Source organism: Nyctereutes procyonoides, unplaced genomic scaffold (genome assembly GCF_905146905.1).
Source record: "Nyctereutes procyonoides isolate TBG_1078 unplaced genomic scaffold, NYPRO_anot_genome, whole genome shotgun sequence".
Lineage (NCBI taxonomy): Eukaryota > Metazoa > Chordata > Mammalia > Carnivora > Canidae > Nyctereutes > Nyctereutes procyonoides.
In genome coordinates, this window is record NW_026575142.1 from 24318648 (window position 1) to 24331854 (window position 13207).

Consider the following 13207-nt stretch of genomic DNA (forward strand, 5'->3'; position numbering starts at 1 on the left):
ATCTTAAGCTTAAGAGTCATTTGTAACCACAAGGGGGGGGCATATTTCAAATCAAAAGGAACAGAACGTGAGGACTAGATAATTTATGTGAATTAAAAGTCTCATTAAGAGAGTCTCGGGATGCCTGGGTGGCTCAGTGGTCAGGCATCTGCTTTTGGCTCATGAACCCCAGGCATGATCCTGGGGCAGGTCCCGGGATCGAGACCCACAAAGGGGTCTGCATGAAGCCTGCTTTTCTCTCTGCGTGTATCTCTGCTTCTCTCTCTGTTTCTTACGAATAAATAGATAAAATCTTAAAAAAAAAAAGAGAGTCTCTAAAATCTTCTGAACTGAGTATTCAAATTAATAACCTAGTATTTTAGGGTAACTTATAAATCCAGTATGTTACCATAGTTAAAGCTCAAAGTATGAGTTAAGGGACTTAATGCTAGCATCATTCAGTCTGTTGGACCTATAGGGAATTCATGATGCATTTAAAAGATGAATGATTTAATTCAATACAGGGTAGAAATTTCTATCATTAATCTTATGATGGATTTTTCCTATCAGGATGAGAAAATGTAATGTGATGAAAGTTATTTTGCATAGGGAAAGGAAAGAGAAAAGAAACACATTTACTTACAGCAGGCAACCATAAAAAGTACTCACTGTTCCTGACTGTGGCATAGCAAACACATCAATCACTCTGACGGTGTAATCATCAACAAATTCTCCAAGCATCAGACCCATAACTTCCATTGGAACTCCAGCCCGACCATGCTTTAACATCTGCAAAGAAGAAGATGGGTGGATATAAAGCTTTAAGATCGTTGGTCCTTTTTTTTTTTATCTTAAAGGACCGAAGTTTGTTTCAGTGAAAATAAAACACTTATTTTACAGATGCACCAAAAACAATGGCTTAAGTTTGAGGGTTAACATAACAAATATTCCCATGGAAAAGAGAGTGAAAGCAAAAGAGCTCTCTAAAGCAAGTGACTCTATTCAATACTTACTTTTAACAGTGCAAGGGAAGAAATATAGACTTGTTCTGCTGTGTCCACTGCAGGAGCATCTGTAGGTGGCCCCTAAAAATAAGCACATCAATTATTATAAACACACAGTTTATGAGTTTAAAATTAAAGTTATATGTTAATAAATTTGATTGTTTTTAAGAGTTTTGAGAAAACCCATCAAGTATCCTTTTATTCTCAAGTATCCTTTTATTCAGGTACAACACAAATAATCAAAACAACTTTGTAAACACCAAACCCGTGGAAAGCAAATCAAACTTAGTTCTCAGGCAAGTGTCCAATGGATATAAAGCTTAAATCTTTCAACGATGCTAATCTACCTTTGCTATAAAACAACTAAAATGCACCAATTAGCCATGTTTCTTACTGCAATCTGAGACGGATCTTCAGCTACAGACTGCATGTACATTAGGGCTCTGGGATCTCTGCAGATACATAGACATAGTTGGGGGGGAGGGGTAGAAGAGTTCTAATCCCATGGTGAAAAAGCTGTGAACAACACACTATGCACTTCACCCTGATGAAGTTGTTCCCCTCCCCAATACAACAAATTTAATGGGAGTGCACCAGGTATGAACAAACTGGCTGAGACTGGTGTGGCTAACATGAAAATATTTTCAAATTCTGACTACCACCTTTATTTATTTGTTTAAAGTTTTTATTTATTTATTCATGAACGACACAGAGACTTAGGCAAAGGGAGAAGCAGGCTCCCTGCAGAGAGCCTGATGTGGGACTTGATCCCCAGGCCCAGGATCACACCCTGAGTGTGAAGGCAGACGCTCAACCACTGAGCCACCCAGGCATCCCTCTAACTACTACCGTTAAAACAAATGGTACTATTTATCCTACTATAGGTTAAGGAAAGACACTATGTTTTCCCTAAGGACTATGTCTTCTTCATCAAAAATAAGCCTCTTTTAACTATAATATTCAGAGGCATGAGGTAATTTACAGAGAGTCCTTACCCTCAAGATGACTATTATACATGTAATTCTGCACACAGAAAGCGTTCTTGTTTTTCAATACTGGGTAGTCTGGGAAATTACAATGAGATGTGTCCTATAATTGCCAGGTTCTGTTTTGCTCAAAGTTCCCTTTCCTTGACAATAACTCTATTACAAATTACAAAACAAATGTTATTACAAATCATATTTTATCTTGCTTTTATGGATTTACTTATTAAAATTAAACAATTGCTTTACTCATTACATTTCAGACTTATAGGTCTGTGTATTTTGTGCTTCTTGTCAGTTATATGCTGAATTCCGTGATTTTAAAATTTTTATTTTTTGCTTAAAAATTCATAATATTTGCTGAAGTATTAAATATAAAAAGTTCTACAAGAAGTTTTCTCTAAATACAAGAATCACATAGGAAAATTACCTTTTTTCTCTCTCTCTCTTTTTTAAGATTTTATTTATTTGACAGAGAGCACAAGCAGGGGAAGCAGTAGGGCGAGGGAGAGGGAGAAGCAGGCTCCCCATGGGGAAGGGAACCCAATGCAGAGCTCGATGTAGGACTCGATCCCAGAGGCCTGGGATCATGACCTGAGCCAAAGGGGACACTTTAACCGACTGAGCCACCCAGGTACCCCCACCCCCCAGTTACCTTTTTTCTTAGAAAAATTATAATTTGTTATTTTCTTTCTTAATACAACCCTTCTTAACTTGCCAGAAAATACTAAAAAAAGGAACAGCGAAATAAAACATCACACCAACAGCAAATGTATTACTGACAAAGTTCAGAAACTATGCTTGCCATCAGTTAAAGAAAACAGTCTGTTTTGTTCAACATTATATATAACCAGTACCTAGCAAAGTGCCTGGCACATGCAAGAACTTCCTAAGTATTGGCTTAAAAAAAAAAAAAGAATAAACTGAGGTATTACAAGCCAATGGAACAGAAATGAAACATACCCATCAGTTACACTGTGAGAGAGAACAAGCCTTATGTAAGTCGACATAAAGATCATTACCTCCTCTTTCACTATTTTCTTCTGGTTCAGAAACATAGGAATAGAAAACCATGCAGCTGTTTCTCTACTGGATGGGTGCTGTTTTTTGAGAGAGCAGCCAGTGGTATTTCCTGTTACTTCTCTCCATTACTATTCTGTTTCTTGATCTAGTCAGACTAAATTGTCTCAGGAAAAATAAACTTGGCAAGAAGTAGAAAAAGAGTTTGTAGTGGTGAACTACACTTTAAAAAAAAAAAACGATTTTATTTATTTATTCATGAGAGACACAGGCAGAAGGAGAAGGAGGCTCCATATAGGGAGCCCAATGTGGGACACAATCCTGGGACTCCAGGATCACGCCCTGGGCTGAAGGCAGCGCTAAACTGCTGAGCCACCCAGGCTGCCCGTGAACTACATTTTTAAAAAGTAATCTCTACACTCAATATGGGGTTCAAACTCATAACCTTGAGACCAACAGCAGAGATCAAGGAGCATCTGGGTGGCTCAGTTGGTTAAGTGCCTGCCTTTGGCTCAGGTCATAATTCCAGGATCCTGGGGACAGAGCCCCATATCAGGCTCCCTGCTCAGCGGGGAGCATGCTTCTCCCATTAAGAGTCACATGCTCTTCTGACTGAACCAGCCCAGTGCCCCTGAACTGCATTCTCAGAAGAAATAAAAAAAAAAAAAAAAGAGTAACTGATGTAAAATACTGTCTATGGGACAGATGGTAAGGACCTCTCGTAATCGTGAATATTTGAGATTATCATTTTGCTACACTTGTCCGGAATAGCATATAACCAGGCAAAGAAGAAAACTCCATTAAGACCCTGGAAACTAAGCTAAGAGATTTGTATACAAACCTGTATGGCTGTAGATCAAAGATGACCCAAGTTAAGAAAAATGTGGGGCTATGGACAAAATACCTATATTGTCTTGGCAAATGCTCCTGAGGTATAACACCCTGATGATTCGAAGAAAGGAAAGACATCTAAAAATAAGACTCATAAACAAAATTTTAGAAACCTATTTGGCATCAGTACTATATAAGCTTTCCTAACCTTGAAATAAAAAGTTCAAGGACAGACCAAGATGAAAAGATGAAAAATAATGAAATAAAATCACACAAGAGGGAACAAGGGCAAAAATAACATTATGACAAATTCATTTTTTAAAAGATTTTACTTATTTACTGGGTGCAGGGGGGAGGGTGGAGAGAGAGGGAGAGAACACGTAGGCAGAGCGGCAGGCAGAGGGAGAGGAGGAAGCAGGTTCCCCACAGAGCAGAAAGCCCAATGTGGGGCTCAATCCCGGGACCCTGGTAAGATGACCTGAGCCAAAATCAGACACTTAACTGACTTAGCCACCCAGGTGCCCCTGACAAGTTTAATTCACTGATACAGAACCAAAGATGTCTCAAGACGTAGAGTAAAAAGTTAGAGATGAAAACAACTAAAAATATAATGATACTAGAGGACAAAGGAGCTATAAGCTAAGAAATAGTGTTCCTAAGGACAAAATAATAGAAAGAATCAATCAGTAAGTAAAGATAAAGCTGAAGAAAACTTTCCTGAATGAAAAAAAAAAAAAAAAAACATTTTTTTTCAACTTTTGGATCACTAAATGTCAGACAATAAATTGAATAAAGTATTATACCTTGAAAAATCTTGGGCAAATTTTTTTAAGAGAGGGTAGAAGAGGCAAATGGTAAGGGAGAGAGAGAATCTTAAGTGGGCTCCATGCTCAGCATAGAGCCCAACACAGGACATCATCTCACACCCCTGGGCCATCATCTCACACCCCTGAGCCAAAATCAAGAGTTGGAAGCTTAACTGACTGAGCCGCCCAGTCACACTGGGTAAATCTTAATTACATGAATAAAGCAAAATTCCTAAAAACATGAACAAAACAACTAACCTGATGAAAAAATGCAACCCAGGCTGACTTTGGATTTCTTTCCCACATTAAATGGCAGAAAACAATGAAAGAGTTTCCAAGTTTTAAGAGAGAAAACCTGTGAGTCAGAAATTTTATACTCAATTAAAAAAATATCGGAAGGCCCACAAACATGTTACTATATACACAAGAACTCAGAAAATATGATTCCATGTATCCTCCTTCAAAGGACTTCTTAAATAAATTGTCCACTTGTGCCTCTACAAATAAAAATTAAAGCCTGAAAAATGGAAAAGCCCTTATATTTTAAAAATTCTGTTAAGATTACTGAAAGCAGTTAGAAACAGAGAGAGATCTAAATAATAAAAACAAACAAGGTTCAGGGCACCTGGATGGCTCAGTCATTCAAGCGTCTGTCTTCGGCTCAGGTCATGATTTCAGGGTCCTGGGATTGAGCCCTGCATGGAGCTCCCTGCTCAGCTGGGAGTCTGCTTCTCCCTCTTCCTCTGCCCCTTTCCCTGCTTATGCTCTCTTTCTTTCAAATAAATAAATGAAATCTTAAACAGATTTCAAAACCATACTGTCCAAACAACTACACATGGCAGTGGAAAGAAATGAAGTATTCCCTATTTTACATACAGAAGGGGGAAAAAAAAACTCTGTTTAAGTGCTGATTTTGACTACTACAGAAATATGGATTAAAAAGTCTTCTGAACAGGGACACCTGGTTGACTAAGCAGCTGGGCATCTGCCTTCGGCTCAGGGCATGATCCTGGAGTCCCAAGATCGAGTCCCACATTGGGCTCCCTGCATGGAGCCTGCTTCACTCTCTGCCTATGTCTCTGCCTCTCTCGTTCTGTGTCTCTCATAGATAGATAGATAGATAGATAGATAGATAGATAGATAGATAGAGATAAATAAATAAATAAATGAATGAATGAATGAAATCTTTTTTAAAAACAAGATTTGTGAGAGACACAGTGAGAGGCAGAGATGTAGGCAGAGGGAGAAGCAGGCTCCATGCAGGGAGCCTGATGTGGGGCTCGATCCCGGGACTCCATGATCACGCCCTGAGCCAAAGGCAGATGCTCAATCACTGAGCCACCCAGCTACCCCAATAAATAAAATCTTTAAAAGCAAAGTCTTCTGAACAATTTAAAAATAACCACAATAAACAATAAAACTGAATGTACATCTTACAAAATCACTGGAGATAGAAAAGCAAACACAACACTAACAAAAACAACAACAAACACAAACTAGGAGGGAACCAATAAGGGAGTAAAACAAAAACAGCAAATATAAAGTTAGATCAAATATACTGGTAATGGAAAAACATAAATGAATTAGTGTCCCTTCATAGGGACACTTGGGTGGCTCAGCAGTTGCGCATCTGCCTTCAGCTCAGGGCGTGATCCCGGAGTTCTGGGATGGAGTCCCACATTGGCCTTCCTTCATGGAGCCTGCTTCTCCCTCTGCTTAAGTCTCTGCCTCTCTCTCCCTCTCTCTCTGTGTCTCTCATGAATAAATAAAGAAAATCTTTAAAAATAAGTAAATAAAGTCCCTTGTTAAAAGCCTCTAATAGATTTAAAACAGAAATTCATGTATATGCTGTTTATAAATAAAAATAAAAACAAAGTAAAAGGATTAGCGAGATTTGTCAGTGACATACCTATAATCTTTTTTTTGTAAACACAGCCATAATGGCTACTATGTTTTACTCACCTTGCCTTTGTCCAGTTATATATATTACAGTAATAGATTTCCCAGTATTAAATCACCTTTCTATTCCTGGGATAAACTGTTGACATAATTCACTTTTTTGTTGTTGTTAGCGTTTTTTGTTTCCCTGTTTACAAGTGAGACTGGTCTGGTATTTTCTTTTTTCTGTTAAATTTGTCGGCTTTTGATATTATGCTGGATTTATAATTGTGAAATTTTATTCTTTATCATTTTCTGTGTTCTAGTAATATTAATACAGTAAACCTTGAACAACACGGTGGTTAAGGGACTGACTCCTGACACAGTCAAAAATCCAAATATAACTTCTGACTCCCCCCAAACTTAATAGCCCACTCTTGACCAGAAGCCTTACTGATAACATAAATGAACAATTAACAATTTTGTAATTTATATGGATTATATATTATATTCTTATAATAAAGTAAGATAAACTATTAAGAAAATCGTGAGAAAATACATTTACAGTACTGCACTGTATTTATTGAAAAAAATCTATATATAAGTAGATCCGTGTAGTTCAAACCCATGTTGATCAACGAAATACACTAAATCAACTACATATTATAAATTTGGGAGACTTCACTATTAAATACTTGGCTCTAGGGCACCTGGGGGGCTCACTGGTTAAGCATTGGCCTTTGCTCAAGTCATGATCCTGGGGTCCTGGAACTGAGTCCCGCATCAGACTCCCTGCATGGAGCCTGCTTCTCCCTCTGCCTCTCACTCTGTCTCTCTCAGGAATAAATAAATAAAATCTTTTAAAAAATAAAAATAAATAAATACTTAGCTCTAAAGCTGATTTTGGACCTGATCATTATAAACTTTTTCAGTGGTATTAATGAATTCAGATTATCTATGTCTTGACACTATTATATTGTTCCAGAAAGTCTTATTTCGTTAGATTACAAAGTTATCACCAACGAATTGAACATATTCTATTTTAATTTTTAATTGTTAACTGTTTAATACTAAAAACATTTAAAACTAAATTTGTTTCTCCATATCATATCACCATTCACATAGATTCATAATTTACATTACAAAATCAAATTATAACAAAACTTGGCTAAAAATATTGGTGAAACTTCCTAATTCATTCTAAGAGGCCAGTAATACCCTGATGCCAAAGCAATACAGACACTACAAGAGAACTGTAGACCAATATCTCTTACAAACACCGGTGCAAAAATCCTCTACAAAATACTAGCACACAAAACTCAGCGGCATACAGAAAGGATTATTTTACATATGACCAAATGGGATTTACTACTGCAATGCAAAGACAATGCAAAAACTGACCAATGTAATATACCCCATCAAAAGAATGAAGTGAAAAAAACTCAGATGATTGTTTCAACTGATGAAGAAAAAGCATCTAACAAAATTCAACACATTTTCATAATAAAAACACTGAGCCAACTAGGAATATAAGGAAACCACCTCAACACAGTAAAAGCCATATCTGAGGCCAGCTGGGTGGCTCTGTTGGTTGAACATCAGACACTTGATTTCAGCTCAGGTCATGAACTTAGGTTCATGAGATCAAACCCCGAGTCAGGTTCCATGCTCAGCAAGAAATACTTGAGATTCTCTCTCTCCCCCTCTGTCCCTCCTAACTCGTGTTCTCTCTGCCCCCCCCCAAATAAAGAAATCTTTAAAAAGAGTTCGTACAATAAACAAAAGCCATATCTGAAAGCCCACAGTGAACAAAAAGCGCATCCTCTAAAATCAGGAACATGGCAAGTATGCCTGTTTTTTCACTTCTATTCAACACAGTACTGGAAGTTCTAGCCAAAGCAACTAGGCAAGAAAAGAAGTAAAATGCACCCAAACTGAAAAGGAAGAAGTAAAATTGTTTGCAGACAATATGCTCTTACATGTAGAAAACTCTAAAGATTACACAGGAACTATTAGAACTAATAAATAAATTTAGCAGAATGGCAGGCTACAAAACCAATACAAAAATCAGTTACATTTCTATCATGAACAATGAACAATCTGAAAAATTACAAAAGCAAGGCACCTGGCTAATTCATTCAGTATAGCATGGGACTCCGGATCTCAGGGTCATGAGTTCAAGCCCCACTTGGGTGTGGAGTCTACTTTTTAAAAAGAGAGGGAGGGAGGGAGGGAGGGAGGGAGGGAGGGAGGGAGAGAGAGAGAGAGAGAGAGAGAGAGAGAGAAGAAAAAAGAAATTACAAAAGCAATTCCATTTAAAATAACATTAAACAGAATAAAATACTTAGAAATTAACTAAACCAAGGAGGTGAAAGAGTTGCACAAAGAAATTAAAGAACATAAATAACATGAAATGGGAAACACATCTCATGTTCATGGATCACAAAACTTAGTATTAAAATGTCAAGACTACCTAAAGTGATCTATAGATTCAATATAATCTCTATCAAAATTCCAAAGATACTTTTGCAGAAACAGAACCCCCCCCTTTTTTTAAAGATTTTATTTATTTATGAGAGAGAGAGAGAGAGAGAGAGAGAGAGAGAGAGAGAGAGGCAGAGACACAGGCAGAGGGAGAAGCAGGCTCCATGCAAGGAGCCCAATGTGGGACTCGATCCTGGGCCTCCAGGATCACGCCCTGAGCCAAAGGCAGCGCTAAACCGCTGAGCCACCCAGGATGGCCAGAAAACCCATCCATAAAATCATAATTTCAAGAGACCCTAAAATAGGCAAGATAATCTTGAAAAAAAAAAACTAAACCAGAGGACTCAAAGTTCCTGAATTCAAAATTTACTACAAAGCTATAGTAATCAAAACAGTGTGGTATTGGCACAAAGACCAAAGAATAGACATACAGACCAAAGAAGAGCAAAGAGAGCCCAGAAACAAACCCTTGCATATGTAGTCAAAAATTTTTAACAAGGGTGCCAAGACAATTCAATGGGAAAAGACAATCTTTTCAACAAATGGTGTTAGAAAACTGGATATCCAAATACTAAAATAAATGAAGCTGAAATCTTACCTATTACCTTAAAAAAATTAACTCAAAATGGATCAAGGACCTAAACATAAGACCTAAACAATAAAAGAAAACAAAGGACAAAAGCTTCATAACGCTGATTTGGCAATGATTTCTTGGACATCAAAGGCACAGGTACAAAAGAAAAAGTAGACACATTAGACTTCATGAAAATTTCAAAAATTTGTGCATGAAAATATACTATGGACAAGAAAAACAAAAACAAAAGATACTATCGACAGTGTAAAAAGGCTTAAAAAAAAAAAACCCCACAGAATGGGAGAAAGTATTTGCAAATTATATATTCGACAAGGGATTAATATCCAGAATATATAGAAAGCTACAACTCAACAACAAAAAAACATAATTCAAAAATGGGCAAAGAACTTGGACACTTATCCAAAGAAGATATATGAATGGTCTATAAGCATATGAACAGATGCTCAACATCACTAATCATAAGCGAAATGCAAATCAAAACTACAATGAGATACCTTATTATGCCCATTAGGATGGCTACTATCAAAACAAAACAAAACAAAACAAAAAACAAACTAGAAACAACATGGATGCAGAGAAATTGGAACCCTTGTGCACCACTGACAGGAATGTAAAATGGTAAAGCCACTGTGGAAAACATTTATGGCAGTTCTTCAAGTAATTAAAAATAGAATACTGTAAGATCCAGCAATTCATATTTATTTGTTTGTTTGTTTATTCATTGCAATTCTACTTTTAGGTTTGTTTGTTTATTGCAATTCTACTTTTAGTTATACACCCAAAAGAATTGAAAACAGGCCTTCAATGAAATATTTTGTACCAATGTTCACAGAAACATTACTTACAATAGCTAAAATGTGGAAACAACCCAAGTATACATCAAGAGATTAAAAGATAAGCAAAATGTGGTATATACATACAATGAAATATTATTCAGCCTTATAAAGTAGGGAAATTCTGCAATATACTACAACATGAATGAGCTAAAATATCATGCTAAGTGAAATAAGCCAATCAGAAAGACAATACTGTATGATTCCACTTATGATAAGTAACTTAGAATAGTCAAAATCAAAAAGAAAAGTATAATAGTGATTGTCAGAAGCTGGAGGGAAAAGAGTGTGGAGAGTTATTGCTTATATATATGTGAATATCTATTTTTATATATATAAATATTTATATATATGAATATCTATATGATGTGGGTGAGAAAACATTCTAATTTGCACATATAATAATATGAAACTGACAACATAATCTAAAATTTCTTTCTTTTTTTTTTTTTTTAAATTTATGATAGTCACACACACACAGAGAGAGAGGCAGAGACACAGGCAGAGCTCTGGAGAAGCAGGCTCCATGCACCGGGAGCCCGACGTGGGATTCGATCCCAGGTCTCCAGGATCATGCCCTGGGCCAAAGGCAGGCGCTAAACCGCTGCGCCACCCAGGGATCCCTAAAATTTCTGAATATTAAGAAAATTAGAAAAAGAAACCTGAAAAAAATAGTTGCCCCATTTATGACAAAAAGTCATTATATAAATTAACAAAATACTAAAACTGTAATGGAAACATGGGCAAAGAATATAAAGCAAGTAATTACATAAATACATGATGAAATAAATATGAAAATGTTCACCCTCACTATTTGACCTTCTTTAAATTAAGAAATGCCAATTAACACATTAAGACGTTGTTGTTGTTGTTTTCTATCGCATGAGCTTTACAATGCCTAATTCTGGAGAGGGTATTATAAAAGAAACACTCTGAACAGTGGTATAATCTATCAGAAAAGCAACTGAGCAATATCAAGAGTCTTACAGCTGACAAACTTTTTGACCCTACTTTTGCACTGCTAGAAATTATTTAAGTAAATAAGCAGAGATGTTTGCATGAACCAGAATGTTCATGATGCTTCTTTTAATAATGCAAATAAATCAAGGAATAAAATAACAACCAATAATTAAACAATACAGTTGAATGTTCCTTTTTCTGCAAGACAAATACCATACGATTTCACTCATATGTGGAATTTAAGAAACAAATGAACAGAGAAAAAAAGAGAGACACAAAAAAGTCTCTTAAACAGAACAAACTGGTAGTTGCCAGAGAGGAGGTGGCCTGCGGGATGGGTGAAGGGGATTAAGAGTACCCTTACTTTGATGAGCACTGAAAATGTAAAGAATCGTTGAATCATTATATTGTACACCTGAAGCTAATATGATACTGTATGCCATTGTACTTGAATAAAAAATTTTTTTAAAGTGGGGCTCCTGGGTGGTGCAGCCAGTTAAATGGCTGCCTTTAGCTGAGGTCATGATCCTGGGATCAAGCCCTGCATCAGGCTCCCTGCTCAGTGGGAGGTCTCCTCTCCCTCTGATCCTCCTACCCACTGTGCTTTCTCTCCATCTCAAAAAAATAAATAAAATCTTAAAAAAAATTTTTTTTAAGTTCCTTATGCTGAGATCTCTAGATACTTCAGGTGCTAGATGGCAAATACTAAGCAAAGATACTGAGGTATAGCTCTATTTCAAATAACTTAAGAAAAAAAACATGAGTCAGAGGATTCAAGAAAGGGAAATGTATAAAGTACGAGTGGTTGTCAGGGTAATGAGGTAGTAATGAGAATCCCAGGATTGTGAGGCCCTATCCAGTAAAGCAGACATGATGGTTTTTATTCCTCACCCACTGAAAGTTTCCAAGTCCCTTTAACTAGACCTGTCTTCACATCTCATATATGCAATCCTATGAATTTAATGAAAAACAAAGGATTTCATATATAGTAACTGATACAAACAGTTTTAAATTAAACTTAAGGTAACCATTATTAGGCTATATTTACATTCTACTAAAATGGACATGTAGTGATCACAAAACAACAAATCGTACATATCCCCATTTGTACAATGAAAAAATCTAAATAAATGCAAAGAAGTTGAATTATTTCAATCATTTTCCACTTTTTGAGAGCTTACTATGTTTAAGAAACTAAGCTAAATGCTGGGTGAACTAAAGTGAAAAACTATACAAATGATTAAATCAAATGAAAACCTAGACCCAAATATTTTTGAATTTTTATACTTGGCTATTATTAATACTGTAAAAACTAAGTAATGGAGAAAGTAGTTTTCTTTCTGCTGCTTAATCAAACAGCATAGTTCTAAAGTTATCAGCTTATATGCTGTGTGAACTATTCAAATTCTCTGCTGGCCTTGTAACAATTCTACTACCACCATAATAAACAAGCACAGAAAGTCATTTTCTTTGGAGATTGAACATCATGTAACTTAAATTTCAAGGTCCTTTCAAAACAACTATTAGAGGCCACCTGGGTGGCTCACTCAGTTGAGCGTCTGTCTTTGGCTCACATCATGATCCTAAAGTCCTGGAATGCAGCCCCATGATGATGTCAGTGATGTCGATGTCCTCAACGTTGGGTTCCCTGCTCAGCAAGGAGTCGGCTTCTCCTTCCCCGCTACCCCTCCCCTCATCCCCGACTCATGCTCTTACTCTCTCTTTCAAATAAGTGAATAAAATCTTAAAAAAAAAAAATTAGAAAACTGAAAGCCCTGCCATAACTAATGTGGTATTAAGTAAAAGAAAAACTAAAATAAAAAACTAAAGAAAA

General features: G+C 36.5%; 1 protein-coding gene across 1 annotated transcript in view; it reads right to left on the reverse strand.

The window, feature by feature from the left end:
• Positions 1-13207, reverse strand: part of PSMD14 (proteasome 26S subunit, non-ATPase 14) — a 102385-nt gene that overhangs the window by 42501 nt on the left and 46677 nt on the right. The window contains exons 4-5 of the mRNA XM_055308246.1: positions 993-1064; positions 649-768 (exon numbers count right to left, since the gene is read on the reverse strand). Coding sequence (XP_055164221.1) covers positions 649-768; positions 993-1064 — 192 coding nt within the window. The remainder of the gene's footprint in view (positions 1-648; positions 769-992; positions 1065-13207) is intronic.